Source organism: Miniopterus schreibersii, assembly GCF_964146895.1.
Source record: "Miniopterus schreibersii genome assembly, chromosome: 18".
In the NCBI taxonomy this organism is placed as follows: Eukaryota; Metazoa; Chordata; class Mammalia; order Chiroptera; family Miniopteridae; genus Miniopterus; species Miniopterus schreibersii.
Window position 1 is genome coordinate 6,833,148 of NC_138121.1, and position 16,069 is coordinate 6,849,216.

General features: G+C 51.3%; 1 protein-coding gene across 3 annotated transcripts in view; it reads right to left on the reverse strand.

Moving 5' to 3' along the window:
- The window catches only part of GRIK5 (glutamate ionotropic receptor kainate type subunit 5), a 39,101-nt gene that overhangs the window by 15,197 nt on the left and 7,835 nt on the right, over window positions 1-16,069 (reverse strand). The window contains exons 7-12 of one of the 3 annotated variants that reach the window (XM_081120069.1): window positions 14,837-14,890; window positions 14,580-14,741; window positions 12,906-13,058; window positions 12,423-12,527; window positions 12,195-12,302; window positions 4,570-4,773 (exon numbers count right to left, since the gene is read on the reverse strand). In XM_081120069.1, the coding sequence (XP_080976195.1) occupies window positions 4,570-4,773; window positions 12,195-12,302; window positions 12,423-12,527; window positions 12,906-13,058; window positions 14,580-14,741; window positions 14,837-14,890 (786 nt within the window). The remainder of the gene's footprint in view (window positions 1-4,569; window positions 4,774-12,194; window positions 12,303-12,422; window positions 12,528-12,905; window positions 13,059-14,579; window positions 14,742-14,836; window positions 14,891-16,069) is intronic. The other 2 variants (XM_081120070.1, XM_081120071.1) reach the window with 2 other exon arrangements.

Genomic DNA, 16,069 nt, shown 5'->3' on the forward strand with positions numbered 1-16,069 from the left:
AAAATGATGGCGGCCCGGCTGGGCATGGCTTAGTGATTGAGCGTCGACCTAGGATCCAGGCGATCAGGGTTCGATTCCCGGTCAGGGCACACGCCCAGGTTGTGGGCTTGATCAATGACTCTCTCATCATTGATGTTTCTGTCTCTCTCTCCCTCTCCTTTCCTCTCTCTGAAATCAATAAAGATATATTTAAAAAAAAAAAAAAAAAGATTGATGACTAAAAATGATGGGGGTTGTCTGAATATCTAAAAGCCAATCAAAACCCTCTGTGCTGAGGAGCCTGTCTAGAAACTGGTGTAGTCTCTCTAGGAAGCAGTTCGACTGTGTGTGCCAAAGCCATACAGAGGGTCTTTCTCTTTCACACAGTCATTCTAGTAAGAGAACCAATCAAAGCTTTTGTGCCTAAAGGTGTTTGTTTACAGTTGCTTATAACAGCACAAACAACAAAATATACCTGGAAAGAACTAAATATAAAAAATGTTTCACTAGTTACAGTTCATCCACGCAGGGATTAATATGCAGTCACATAACATTCCATTTAGGTGAAAACAATAAGAGCTTTTTTAGCCTTTTGGATTGGCAAAGACTTTAAAAAGACTGATAATCCCCATTGTTGGCAAGAGCGTAGGAAGCCTGACATTCTTGTGCACTTCTGGTGGAAATATAAATTGGTGGAACCTTTTTGAACAGCCATTTGGCAGTCGAAACTTAAAAAACATCCACACCCTTTGACCCAGTGCTTCCACTGCTTGGAATGCAGCCCTCAGGAACACACCCACGAATCCACAGGCCTAGCCGATGGCATTGCCTATACCAGTGAGAACTGGAAACCGCCCAAATATCCATCAACAGGGGTGAGTTAAATGTTGCCCGCTCAGCCGCACAACGAAATCTGTAGTTCTCCACTTGAATTTCAAATAGGCATCTCAGAGGGTCCATGTCCAGAGATAACTTACTGCCCTGACCCCACTGAACTGCTCCTCTCACATCCTCCCATAGTGGAAACCGGCCTTGCTGCCTGCCAACCTAAGACATGTGCTCTGCCCTCGAGGGCCAGGCTGGAGGGCTTAGACTTTATCCTGAAGGCCCTGGGAGGCTACAGCTAAAGCATGTGAATGCCAGGTCAGACTTGCATTGTAGAAAGATTCCACTGGAGGGCACACAAATAGAGAGATGGGTGGCCTGTAGGCCAGTGAGGTGGATGGTGAGAGGGGCTGGGGCCTGAATTCACACCGCGGCAATGATGGTATGGAGGCCAATTCCAGCCATGGCCACTGGGTGGAATAAATGGACCATAATTCTAGACTGGCCGGGGGTGACTCAGGGGTTGCCGGTGCCCTGGGCTCTCTTCCATCTGGAAGTTACTCATCAGCTCTGGGCCAGCCTGTTGGGGTGCCAGCCCTGGCTCTGCCTGGCACTAGCAGTGTGGCCTGGACATGGTACCTTGGTGTCTCACCCTGTCCATTAGAGAAAACTGTGCTAATACCAGGCCTTCCTTGTGGGGTGGCCATGAAGAGTCAAGGAGTTAACACAAGTTCAAAAAGCTTGGACGAAGGCCTGGCATGGCGTGAGCGCTTTACCTTGCTCACTGCAGACTCCCAAGTACCTGCTGGATATCTGGAAAGGGCACATGCTTTGGGTCAGACACACCTGGCTGCCCTGTGTATGTGTGTGTGAGCGCGGAGGGTGGGGAAGGGGAAGTCCCTTCACTGCTGAGCCCCAGATCTTACAATGGTAGGAGGGCAGTGCCCTCTGGGACAGGAGGGATTGTTAGGAGAAGGAGGTAACACTTGGAAAGTTCCTGGCACATGGTATGAAGTCAATAAACGCAGCTGCTTCTGCTGCTGTGAGGCTGGTGGGGAGTATCTGCAAAGCTCAGCGCACTCGGCCATCCCACGGCAGGCAGCTGAGCCTCGGCAAGGCCAAACCCCGCCTGTCTTGGGCGCTGCCAGCCTGCTCCTCCTCCAGTGTTCTCTCCCTAAATGTCATCACCATCGCCCAGCTGCCCGAGACAGAAACGGGAGGAATGCCTGAGTCTTCTCTCCTATGTTCCCCACCCCAGGCAGTCACCAAGCCCTGGTACTCTCCAGCCTCCCCTTGTCCCCATCTCCCCTGTCCCCTTATCTCCCTGCTGGTCATCCTGCCACTCCTGCTGCCCCCCAACCCCACTGATTCTGTTTCCTCACTTAAGCCAGCTCAAACCTTGGGGGCACATCCCATGGACCTCCTTCTGAGAGCCAAACTCTTTAAACCACTAAGTAAGAGCCAGGCCTGGCCACTGTATCCTCAGGGCATAGCTCAGGGCCTGGTATACAGTAGACATTCAATAAATGCTAGCTGGCTGGAGAATTGACAAACACATAAATACATATATGTGCTGACTGTGCAAACAGAAATAACATTAGCAATAATATAAACAGGGCACCTGCATATAGCACCCACCACCTGCCAGCCCGGTTCTAAGGCCCTACCCAGATCTACTCGCTGAATGTTTACAACAGCCCTGCGTGCTAATAGCTATTGTTTCCCTACTTTTACAGTTGAAGAAACGATGTTACAGGGAGGTTAAGTAACTTGTCCAAGGTCACAAAGCTAGTGCACAGCAAAGCCAAAATTCAAATAGGACTCAGGACAACTGCAGCAACTGACCGGTCCTATGCTCTCCCAGGCACCATCCCACCAAATTCTTCCAAAATCCTGTGGGGCAGGTCCAAGGCACAGTAGGTTAAGACTCTTGTCCAAGGTCACGAAGCTGCGAATAGGACTATTCCACTACTTCTTTGTTGATGAACAGTTTAGTGACTTCAGTTTGGGGGCTACTGCCCTGGAGTCTACTTATTTCTGGGGCCCTGAAGACTGAGCCGTGGAAATGGAGGTCATACGGAAACCGGCCAGTTGGGTGAGTGTTAGGCGCCAGCTTCGCACTCCTCCCCTCCTGTCTCCTCAGGTTCCGGCTTCAGGGCCTTTAAACCCACCTGGGGCAGAAGCTTTCAACCCTGGCATCCTGTGAAACAGTGCCTCGGGCTGCCCATGGGGTGGGGTGGTGGAAACCCAGCTGCCAGGACCCCAGGGACACCCCCACCTCCGCCTCCACCAAAGCAGCTCTGCTTTGTCCAGGGTTCTGAAGGCGCTTTCAATTGGAAAAGAGGTTCTGCAGTCAAAACAACTTTTGAAAACCTGTGCCCTATGGGATAAATGTCCTTGTCAAGCAAAGTGGCCTTCTCCACTCTACCCTGGTGACATTCAGGAGCAGTGAATTCTGGGATGGAAGAGGCAGGAGGATGAGAATCTCCAGTGTCCTTAGCCAAGTCCAACGTCAAGGTTGCCCTGATCATTCATGGTCACAGACCTCACTCTGCACACCTGCCTAGGTGTGCCCTAAGCTGGGGCTTGTCTCCTGTGGCACAGTCCTGCCTCTGGGCATTTGCCCACAGAGCTTCTAGCACCTGGAATAAAACGAGGAACTATGTAGGGCCCCCCCTTGCTGACAAATGACATGTGCTTTGGGCTGTCCACTTTCTGTAGCCCTCAGTACAGACCTGTCAGGTATCATCCCATCCCAGGAAGGGGAAACAGGTTCAGAGAAGAGAAATAATGCACTTGAACACTCAAATCCAGGTTGGTCTGACTCCAAAACATTCTTTCCGGTGCGCCCTCACCTGTGACCTCCGGGACCCCTGCCTCTCCCTCCTCACCTTCATCCAAATCCTGCCTACATGCAGGGCCTGCTGGTACTTCCAGTGTGCCCCACTCTCTTATCCCCCAGCCTTTGTAAATATCATCTCCTCAGCTCTGAAAACACTGCCCTCCTCCCATAACCCCTTCATCTATCTGACTCCACACCCTCTGAGTATCTGCTTGGGTGCCACCTCTTACAGGAAGCCTTCCCTGGATGCCTGGCTAGGTAAGAAGCCTCCTCTAGGACTGAACTTCCCCCATCAGTCCCAAGGGCTCTGTCTTGTGGTCATTCGCTTTTCTGCATCTTAAGGAGACACCAAACTCTTGGGGGCAGGGTCCAGGTCCACTGTGCTCACCACTATGTCCCATGCTGCCAGCATAGTGCAAAGACATAGTAGGTGCTCAACAGACACTGAAGAAGAGGACTTGTGCGTTCAGCAGCTTCAATGTGTGCAATGTGCCAGGCCCTCATGGCAGGTGCTGGGCATTGTGCGCAAATGAGGCACAGTCCCTGCCCTCCTGGCCCAAGCCCTGCCTTTCACAGGAAGCCTCTCTCGACCTCCTTGTCCTCTGCCTGCTTCCTACTCCACATCTCTTTCATTTGCTCAAATCTTTGAGCACCAGCTAAGTCATGGTGGCATAGGGAAGTATTAGGCAAATGACTGGGACACAGGAGGTGACCCTCTGCCTCTCTTCCCCACCACATGCACCCCATGGGGTTCGCTGGGCACAGGTGCACAGCACGCCATGGGCATGAGGAGCCCCCAGGGACTCATTCCTCTCCTGTTATGTGCCAGGCTAATTCTAAGCCTCCCTTGGCTGCCCCCTCCCTGCCTTCCCTAGCACCATAGGCTGTGACCCATTCTGTAGCCCAGCTCGGTGCAGCCGTACCCGGTTGATGAGCTCGCCAACCATGCCTGTCCAGGAGCCGTTGGGCTCAGGTGCCCCATACAGCCCATCTTCCACCAGCCGCAGGCGGTAGCGGAAGCGCAACAGCTCAGCCAGCTCCCGCAGCATGTCCACACAGAAGCCCTCAAAGCGCTCATTTCCCGACAAGGCCTGGAAGTTGGGCCGGCGCATGACGTATGGGTTTTCCTGGAGAGGGAGGGGAGAAGTAGAGTCAGAGATTAGGTGTCTGGTGGCTGGGTCAGGATCCTAGGGCACAGGCTGGGCAGTTAGATCCAGAATCTGCTCAGAGCAGGAAATAGGCCTGAAGGCCCAGGGCAAAGCACAGGACCCTACCTGCCCCCAGCACATCACAGGTGCCATTTTCATCTCCACTGGCCAGCCTGGCATTCGTTTGTCTCAATCTCAAATGCCTATGAGGGAGGTAGGCAACCTAAGAGTGAATCAGACTGGATGGAGGTCATGCCCAGCTGGAACAGGGTCTTCTAAACTTTTTACTATGACCCACAGTAAGGGATTCATTTTACTTTGCAACCCAAGTCACACACATATATGGGCATGTACTCACATGCCATAACCAGACTTGGTTCTACAAAACAGTCCTTAGGTTTGTGCCTATGGCAACATACCCTGGTATTTTCTGTTCTGCTCCACATTTTCCCCCCACAAACCTGTAGTAAGCCACTGAATTGACTTCATGGGCCAGCAAGGAACCAAAGAGGGTCCCCCCACCAGGATTTAGCTCTGGCCCAATGCCACCACAAAAGAAATGGGCCTGAGATGCCAGATGGCCCACGTTGAGAGAATTTGGAAACCCAGGTGGTTCTGTAAGATCTCCTAGTTATGAAGGTTAGCCACAATTCAAATTCTAATACCTTTTTTTTTTTTAATGCTGTGCACGCTAAACACCTGACATTTGCAATCTCTGGCCTGGAGCTGATTCGTTCCGATGATGCTTATTTTTGAGGGGTTCGAGCAAATCTGACTCTCATCAAGCCAAGTAAGTGCAAACACTGAGAGAATACTCCAAGTGCTGGCAAGACAAGGCCTGTGAAAACGCCTGTAACAGAAGGGACACTTACCTTGCCATAGCTATTGTCTAAGCAGCTGTTTGTGCCGTGTTACTGTGGACTGAGGAACGAAAGGAGTCAGGACTTGGGAAATGGCCACAACAGCAAGCATGTACCAAGCGCCTGCTGAGTACAGCCCCTGTGCTGCATGGGTTCTTGGGATCCTATCAGTTCAACCCCTCACAGTGACCTTACTCAGGAGGTGTTATTACACTCCTTTACACATGGGGAAACTGAGGCTCACAGAGGTCAAGTGACCTGTCACCCATTATTCAACACATCATTACTGAGTTCTGAGGCAAAAGTGGCTGCAGTAATTTGCAGCTTTTCCGATCGAGAGGTTAGCCGATTTCCCCACCCTTGGCTCTGAGCTGGCCTCAAGACTTGCTTTGGACAGTGAAATGCGGTTCAAGTGATGCTGTGTGAATTCCAGAGCCTGGGCCCCCAGAGCAGCCTTTTGGGACCACCGTGGAAGGAAGCCCAGGCCAGCCTGCTGAAGGATGAGTGAACCGAGGTGCGCTGGCCAACAGCCAACACCCACAGCCCAGCCACTCGGCCCTTCCAGCCCAGCCTAACCACCATACGCAGAGCAGCCAAGTGAGACCAGCAGAACTGCTCGGTCGACCCACAAAATTGTGAGATATAAGTCATTACTGTTGTGAGCCTCCAGGTTTTGAGGTGGTCACACAGGTAGGTACAATGAGGCCAGGTCCTGTTATGAGCTCTGAATTCCAGGACCCCACAAAGGCCCTCAGCTGAGGGGGCGACGAAATGCAGGAAAGTCAGCAGTTTTTTTCTTTCAACCAGGCTGCCTGGAATCCAAAACTGTGGAACTGGGGGTAGGAATGTGAGATACTACTAATAATAGCGGCAGCAGCTAGTGTTTCTTGTGGGCTCCCTGTGTGACAGCTATTCTGTCAGCGTGGGAGGTCGGTATTATTACCTCTGCTTTAGAGATGAGGATGCTGAGGTCCTGAGAAGTGAAGTAGCACGTGGCTGAGATGGACAGTCAGTGTGACTCCAAAGCTCTGCTCTGAAGGCCCACGCTAGACTGACCTCAAGTGGACAGAATCCAAGAGCAACATGGGAGACCCCAGACACAGAGATAGGGACCCAGGTTGAATATCAAAGCTGGAGAGTCAAGAATCAAAAATTATCTAGATAAGCACCCAAGGTTAGAGCTGGAAGGCTCTGGTACAGCCCCCTTGACATGCAAAGGAGGAAACTGGAGCTCACGGAGATCAAGTGCCTTGCCCAAGGCCACACAGCGGAAGCAGGACAGTGGGAAGGGGAGACTGGGAAGATCTGGGATTCAAAACCCAGATGCTATGGGGTCCAATTCTCTTGTTCCTTCCAGCAGGCCAAGCTGATCCCTATATTCAAGACTGTGGCACTTGGGCTGTGGATTTGGGGTCAAGGCCTCAGGACCAGGGTCTGAGGTTATAGAGCCAGAAACAGGGACTGCGCCTGTGAACAGAACTCAAGATCAGAAAACAATGACTCAACCTAGAGCCCCAGACCGTCAGAACTAAGGGTCTTAAAGGAGCCTCTAATTCAAGGTTTCCAGGCTTCTTCAAAGAGATCTTCTGTAGAAGCATTGCAGACAGACAGTGGGCTTTTGCTAAGTCTGAGTGAAGAGTTCATCCTACAAATGTCTATGCACCTGTACACAAAGATGTAGGTCCCAGAGAGTCATGGCAGCACTGCTTGTAGTGGGAACAAACACTGAAGTAACTAATTTGGGGCAGGTTAAAAAGATTGTTGACGTCATCAAAGTATCCCAGGCAACTACTAAAATAACAAGTTCTCTCAGATCTATTAAGAGGAACAAAACAAGCTACAGAATGTGTACAATATGCTATTCTCTGTGAAGGAGAGAGGGGATGTGCTTGTATATGCATGGACACTTCTGGAAGGATGTGGCCTTTGTGGGAAAAAATGGGGAACTAGAGAGAAAAGGAGACTGATTTTTCACTCTTCACCCCCTCTTTTAATTCCATTTAATTTAGGTTTATATTAATTTCTGTCCCTCCCGCAGTTTAAAAGTTTTAGTATTAAATAGTAAAATACTAAAAACTCTTGAAGTATGATATTTAAATATAGATAGGAATGCAAAGGATCAAGAAGAACCAAAGCAATTCTAAAGAACATGAAAACCGGAGGATTTACCCTACCAGATATTAACACTTGGTTTAAAGCTATGGTATGTAAGATGATATAGTATGAGCGCAAAGCTGGACATATGAACAACAGAACAGAAGGTCAGAAACCTACATTTATGACAAAGGTAAGACTATGGTGAAGGGGTAAAGAATGATGATTTTAATCAATGGCGCTGTTCAACTAAACATGCACATTGGAAAAAAATGTATTCTGATCCCCTACCTCACATGATACATAAAAATTCCAGGTAGATTGTAGATCTAAATATAAAAGGAAAATTTGTTACTTTGGAAAATAAGTAGACTTCATGACCTTGGTCCAGAGAATTATTAAATACTAAAAGAATTAATCATAAAGAAAAAAACTGATGAAGTAGACTTTAGTAAAATTAAAAATCTTTTCATCAAAAGATATCATTGGGAGCCCTGGCCAGTATGGCTCAGTCGGTTGGAGCATTCTCCTGTACATGGAAGGGTTGTGGGTTCGATTCCTGGTCAAGGCACATACCCAGGTTGTAGGTGTGATCCCTAGTTGGGGTGCACACAGGAGGCAACCAATTGATGATTCTCTCTCACATCTCTCTCTCTCCCCTTTTCTCGCTCTCTAAAATCAATAAAAAACATGTCCTTGGGTGAAGATTGAAAAGGATATCATGGAGGGGTGGGGAGATCCCAGTGAGAGTGGCAAGGCAAGACATAAAGTGAGAGAAGACATCGATAATGCATATTTCAACAAAGGACTGTATCTGGAATATGTAAGTAACTCACAAATCAATAAAAAGGTAATACATCCCAATTTTTAAAAAATAAAAAGGAATTGAGCAGAGACTTCCCAAAAGATTTCCAAACAGCCAATAAACACAAAAAGGTGGTCTGCTTCTCTGATCAGTAGGAAAATGGGGGTGAAAACCACAGTATGACTGAGTCTTGCATACACTCACCAGACATGGGAAATAAGAGGAGCAATTGAAATTCTCCTTCATACACTGCTGGTGGGAGTGCAAAGTGGTACCACCACTACGGACAACACTTTGGCAGTATCTCCTAAAGCTGAGAAGACCCAGCAATTCCTGGGTATACACTCAACAGACATGCTGTGTGTTCACCAGAAGGCATGTGGTAGGATGTTCATAGTAGGACTCTTCATAATTGCAAAACACTAGAAAAAACTCCCAAGTGCATCTACATTTGGTGGCTAAGTAAACTGTGCTATGTTCATATAACAGAACATGCAACGATGAGACTAAACTACTCACAACGTGGATAAATCTCACAAACATGTAAGCAGAGGAAGCCAGACAAGACAGAACATAGGGTATGACGCCATTTACACAACGTACAAAGGTGGAGAAGCTAATCTGTGGTGATGGAAGTTGGGATGGTAGTTACTTAGAGGGGTTAGAGACCAGAAGGGGCAGGAGGAGGGCTCGAGCAGGAAGGCTGGTTCCACAAGTGTGTTCAGTGTTGGGAAATTCAGTAAGCAGTATATTTAGGATTTGCGCAAGCTTCTGTATACATGTTGCACTTCCACAAAAACCTCTTAAAACAAAAAACAAAAAAATTAAAGTAGAGTGGGTTCTAGAACACTTCTCACAAGCTGCTTGCCTGGACCCTTGTGTGAACCCAGGACCCAAATCCATATGCAGGATTTCCTGGAGTGGTGTTTAAACAATCTGACCTGGTCCAACCTCTTCACTCTATTATGAATATTTTCATTCCCCCACTTTAAAGGGGGAACTGAGGACAGAGAGAAGAGACCCACCCAGGTCACATAGCATGTGGATGGCGGAGCCAGGCCTAGAACCCAGCCCTCACAGTCTCAGAAAAAAAGCAAAAATGGAGACAAATCAACGCAGTGTAGTGCAAAGGACAGGCATGTGGGCTCTGCCACCTTCTGGCTGGGTGACTGGGGCATGTCACTTAACCCTCATCTGAAAATCAGGGGCCATAATGGTACCCACCTCAGGGCTGCCATGAACATTGAGTGAGTAACACAGTGCTCAGACATCGGCCATGAGGATGCCAGATCAGGAGAGAGCAAGGAAAGGGATTGTGCTTAGCATAATTGTGCTTGGGACCACCAGGGGCTTTCTGATCTCATGCAATCCTCCCACAGCCCTTCAAAGTGGGATTAACAGACCCATTTTACAGATAAAAGTATGGACAACCTGAGTGGTAGGAAGCAAAGCCAAAAAAGAAAGTGAGGTCTGTCTAACCCTACAGTCACCAAAGAGCAGGATAAGACACCACAGTTTGATGAAGGGAATCATGGATACCGAGTGCCCTGAGAATCCTCCAGGAAGAGCAGGGTCTGAGGAAGGCCCCTACACAGCCTCATCTCCTTGGGCCTTCCTTCTCTTACACCCCCACCTTCCCTGTGGGGCCTCTCTCAATCTTGGCACCAGTCAGTCCTTCTCAGCTCCAGACCTGTGAGCACCACCCCAGGGACACCCCCACCCTCCACCCCATGGAAGAACTTCTCCTGCTCCCTCCCTCAGCCCAGCCCTTGGGCACCACAGGTACCACACCCTATCTTCGCTGCTTCTCAACAACCCACATCAGATCCCCCTCCCTGCCCATAGCCCAGCCCAGCTCAAGCCTTGTACTCTCCCACCTGGAGCACCCCCCTCTCTTGTAGCCTCCCTCATGGGCCCAGGAGCTATTCTGACATCCCAATCTGGTCCTGCTCCTTCCACCAACAACTCCAAGGTACAGGGTAAGCATAAATAAGTCCTTCAGAGACCCCCCCACACACACCTCTGTTGCAGCACTCACCACCCCTCCATGCCTGCTAGGTGCCAGGCACCATTCTAGGCCCTGGGGACCGAGCAGGGAACAAGACAAGTCCTGATTGCATCTTGCCCCAGGCGCCCAAGCTGACTCAAGTCTGAATCCCCAAGTGTCTGACACAGGTTCTGTCCAGAAACACAAGTCAGAAAATGTTGATGAATCAACAGGCACACCTGGTTGTGCACACCAAGCCCACTGCCTCCACATCCAAACTGACAAACACTTCCTGAGGCCCCTGCTCCTGTGGCTCCTGCTGCCCACCAAAGACCCTGTTTCTTCAGGCCCCAGGAAAGCCCTGGGACTGATAACACTCCCACAAGCACAGAGGTCTGACTCCTGCCACCCAGCCCAGCCTGGCCCTCAGGGCCTCTCAGTAAGGCTGTTACAAAGTGTCTGGTTTCCTGTCTGCAGGCCATCTGTCCCTCCCCAACAGGCTCGCTGGCCCTTCTCCAGGGATACTCGAAGTCCACTTTTAGATCAGGAGTTCCCTAGGGACTGAGGGAATGGCCCTGAGACACGCTGCTTTGGGGGCCTCTGACATCCTGTGGAACCTGTGGTAATTCTTTCAACCTCAGCATCCACAGCATTAGCCAACCCAGCTCACAGAAGCACTGAGGGACCCCCAAAGACAACTGGTGCCAGCGGGCCAGGGGCTTGGTTGCTACAAAGAGCATGGCTGCCTGGCATGTCCAGCCTCTAGGCCCAGCTGCTCCAGACAGACTCCTGCTCACCAGGACCTGTGTGTCACCCGCCCCCCCCAACCTCCTGGAGACCACTGTGCCCACTGGGCTGCACCAGGGCACGGGGAGAAGGCATGGCCTCAGAGACTGACACTCAGCTCCAGTAGAGACTTACTGTGTGACCTGTTTCCTTACCTCCAAAAGAAGGAAAATAAGACAAACCTCACGAAGCAGAGGAGAAGTTTAAAGAGGGCCCAGCACAGGGCCCGTGCAGAACAGTATGTGCGCTGACCCATGAAGGCTAGCTCTGGGCTGGTAAAATGCAGGAGCAGCACCCCTGGGGCTGCAGGACAAGGGGATGAGAGGACTGGAGGTTCAGAGCACAGACTCTGGGGCCTTAGGGACTCGGCTTCCATCCTGACACCATTTATTTGCTGTGTGACCCTAGGCAAGTCGCTTCACCTCTCTGAGCCTCGGTTTCTACATCTTCAAGATGGATATTAAATAAGTTGACGTGTCAACACACTTGGTTAACAAGTGTGACAAACGACCACTCCTGTGACCATGATTTATGGGCCTTCCAAGGGGCGCCCTGCCTGCACAGCCTCGTGGAACGCTCGCAGCACCCTCCTGTGAGCCAGGCCTTCCCCTCTGCGCTGTGCAATGAATGGCAGGCTGGCCGAGTCCAGGGCTGGGCAGGCTCTGATGGCTGAGTCTGTGCCTGCCCTACCGTGGCAAGGAGTAGGATGGTAATGCCTTGGTCCCAATAAGGTTGTTGGGTGCATGAGTCATGTCCCCACTGGTGCGTGCAGTGTGCCAGCCGAGCATCTCTCCTCCTGACTAGGACTGAGCTGGGCACCACTCAGGAAAGGCCCCTCCTCTACTGCCTCCCCACAAGGGCCACTCACCAAAATGGTTGTGACCACCAGCGTCTTGTTGGCCAGAGTCTGCGACAGGTTGATGTCCAGAGTGGTTGCATTCATGGCCAGGGTCCGGTTAGAGTACCACACCCCGATCTGGGGAGGAGAGGGGTGTGGTACTCTAATGGGTGGGGTCCTACCCAGCCCTACCCTACCTTCCACCTCCACCCAACCCCCACCCGGTCAGGGCTCTGGCTTCACCCTGGGCCAGCTCACCTCACGGTGGCCCTGCCGGGACTTCTCTAAGATGCGCAGGGTGTAGTTGGTCCTCTGTCCTTTGCTGTTGAATTCGACCCGCCCGGTCAGCCCGTCATACTCTACCTAGCAGGGTGGGAGGTGGCCAGAGGGAAGGGTGGGAGGGGCCCAGAGAGATGGGTGGGAGAGGCCCAGAGGAGAAGAGACAGAGGTGGAGGGGACAAGAGAGAGGGAGAGGGATCGGGAAGGACAGCAATTAAGCAAGACAACACACCAGCAAAAGAGGGGCCATGGAACAAAGACAGGGAAACAGCAGTACAGGTGGGAAGAAGAAAGCCAGGAGAGAAGGGATGGAGGAGAGAGCGAGGAAGAGGCCCAGAGAAAGCAAGAGGTGGTGGGTGGGGTCGAGGTTGGGGGAAAGGGCAGAGGGGCCACAGGGTGGACACAGTGAGTCCCCCACCTGAGGCAGACTGATCGTCTTCAGCCCTCCCGCTCCCGGCTCACCATGCGCAGGTAGTTCATGAGGCTGGTCCCGTGGGGCCAAATGTTGGCTGATGTACAGGCCAGCGGCTTCACCCCGATCTCCTGGCTGCGGTTCAGCTCCCGTACGGCACTCACTACCACATGCACGGCATCGAACATCAGGGCAGCTGACAGCTGGGTGGGGAACAGAGGTAGGGCGGGACAGGGAAAGGCAGCTTAGCCACGGAAGCTCCAAAGCCCCTTGGTGCTACCCCCCACCCTCAGACAACTCTTTTCTCTGGGAAGGTGAAACCATGCAGGTCAGGAGCGAGGACAAGTTTCTGGTGTCTCTCTCGGGAATGCATGTGCCAGGGGAAGGTGTGGGTGCTGCCCAGGCTTCTGTGGAAGCATCTCTTCTTGAAGGCACGTGGCCATGTGTCTGTTTGGGGAAGGGCACATCTGAGAGGGTTTGCCTGGAGGGCCAGCTGTATCACCCCCATAGGGGGGTATTCATTGGCCTGAGGGTGTGCCTGAGAATCTGCATGTCTGTGTGGTCGATGCAGGCAGTAGACGATGGTCATAGCCCCTCTCTGAGTGTGTCTGGGGGGCATCTATATAGGTGGGGTTGGGCAAATGTACCTGTTTATCCATACACAGGGCAGGGTGTGGTTAGGGGGCATATCCCTGTAGTGGGCCAAGTCCACTGAACCTCCCCTGTACAGTGGGGATAATAGTCATCTCTGCCTCTGAGCACCAGGGTAGGGATCAAACAAGATAATGCATGTAAAGCATTCAAAACAGTGCCTGGCACACAGCGAGAGCTCAATATTGTGGGTCAGTCATGGAACTGTGACTGATGGCACAGGATGTGTGTGTGTCTGTGAGAGTGTCTTAGCTGGGTTCGTGTGCAGGTGTGAATCTTGTGCCATGCAGATAGGTGAAGGTAGGCACATATGAATGTGCCTCTGCCTGTGTCCATGTGTGATATCCCTGCATGCACATCCGACTGAATGCATCATTCCGTGTCCATGTGAGTTTCTGTGTATATAGGACTGTCTCAGTAACTTGACATGTGACCAGATGTCTGTGAACAAAGACACATAAATATGCATCTTTTGTATGTTTGCATTTTTTCAACATATATTATCGGACACCTAGTCTAAGCTAGGTTGTTTTAGGTGCTGGGATACAATGGTAAACAGAGAGAAACCCCTGCCCTCAGGGAACTTACAATTTATCTGTACCTATATCTAAGCAAAATATAGAGCAGGCCACATTGTGATTAGATAAGCAAACATAGGGGCTATGGAGGGAAATACAACAGGGCAAGGGGCTATATAGTGGGGAGATTCCCATTTTTTAAATAGGGTGGGCAAGGAAGGTCTTACAACTGAGGGGGCATTTGAGCAGTGACTCAGTGATGAGGTAGGGAGTCACCAGTTCTCTGGAGAAGTGCATGCGCAGCAGGGGGGAGAGCAAGTGCAAAGGCCCTGAGGTGTGGGTGTGTTGGGGCAGCAGGGGCACCTGGAGACCAGTGTGACTGCAGTGGCTTGGGAGGTGGAGAGGACAGAGTCAAACTTAGAGTGAGGCCCTGCAGCATGCACTCAGCGAGTGGGAGCACCAGAGGTTCCAAGCACAAACTGGCAGAGATTTGAAGGGGCCTCAGAGTGTCTGCATGCAGAGTGTCTGTGCACAGGGGTGAGGGCGCATGCTCACCGCAGGGCCTGGGTAGGTGCTAGCTTCGCAGTTCTCTCTCCAGGACATGTTGAGGCTACGCACAAACTCAGGATAGAAGGGGTGCGAGGTGTTGAACATGGAGAAGCCCAGGATGTTAGAGGAGTCCTCCACAATCCCATCCAGGTGCAGGATGGGGAAGTCCTAGGACCGAGAAGAGGAGTGAGGCCCGGGGCCAGGCCACTGGTGCAGATGCCATGGGAGGGAATGGGGGCCAGAGGGGCTGCTGGGGTACGCACCATGGTGGTGAGGATGTACTTGTAAAAGGCTGAGGTCATTCCCAGCTCCGAGGCCTGGAGAATACGGGCAGGAAAAGAGGCGACCAGAGGGGCAGACCCACAGGCAGAAATGGGGAGAAGCCAAGAGGGGAAGAGAGATTAGAGACAAATCTGGCGAGAAGGCAACCCGTGGAAAATACAGTAATAAACGCCCCAAGACAGAGAGAGACGGGGAGAAGAAGGCACATGCAGGAAGAGGGAGACCTTGATCCCTCACGTCCAACTGTGCTGACTGGTGGTCCAGGTGGGACACAGGTTTTGTTGGAGGAGAGAATGGTGCCCGGAAATGCCTGCATCCCTCTTTACGTCACTTAAAAGACTGCCCTCTGGAGACAGGCACAGGGACACCTCAGAAACAGGGCAGGTGGGGAAGAGAACCTAACCTTGATGCCCCTGCTGCCCCAAGCCAGTTGGGGCTGCTGACGTGTAAGGCTCAGCCTGGTCACAGGTCAGATAAACCACCCTGCAACCTTTAAAAGCACTTTGCACCAAAGACAGCCAATGTGACTCTCAAGACTTATGTTTTAGCCCCTTTCTCATAGTCCCTGAGGAGAAGAAAGCTAGAAGACCTCTCTAGGCCAGGAATGACCAAACTCTGTCCCTGCAGTGGTCATGAGAACATTAAGTGGCACCAGCCTGTACTGCTTGAGTGTCAGGAGCTATTATCACGTGGGCTATAGCCCATTCCACAAGACATGCAGTCTCGAGAGGAAAATGATCACTAGCCCCTCGGCTCACATAGCGGGAGCCAGGACCCTAGCCTGGGCCAGCCTGCCACCTGAGCAGAATCTTTTCTACAAGCCATCCTGCCCCAGAGCCCTATGGATTCTGCCCACACTTCTTCCTATAAGCTATAATAAGTGATGACACATGGTTTTAATTGTTTCAAAACTGGAAAAAGTAAATACTACAGGTTAGATTATGAGGAAAAATTAAGAGCAGGGAAGCAATAAATGATGAATGAATGTGGGTCACTGGTGGATGGCATGTGGAGGGCCCATGGTGGAAGGTCTGGCACTGGCCCCTCCTGGGTGGCCTTAAGCCAGACCGTTCTCCACAGGAACTCAGCTTCTGCATCCACAAATGATCATCATACCCGCCCACAGCGTGGGTGAGCGCCAAACTAAAGAATACGTGCAAAGTGCCTCAGCACACAGCAGGACACGCACTTAATAAGGACACCAGGGAGCTTCC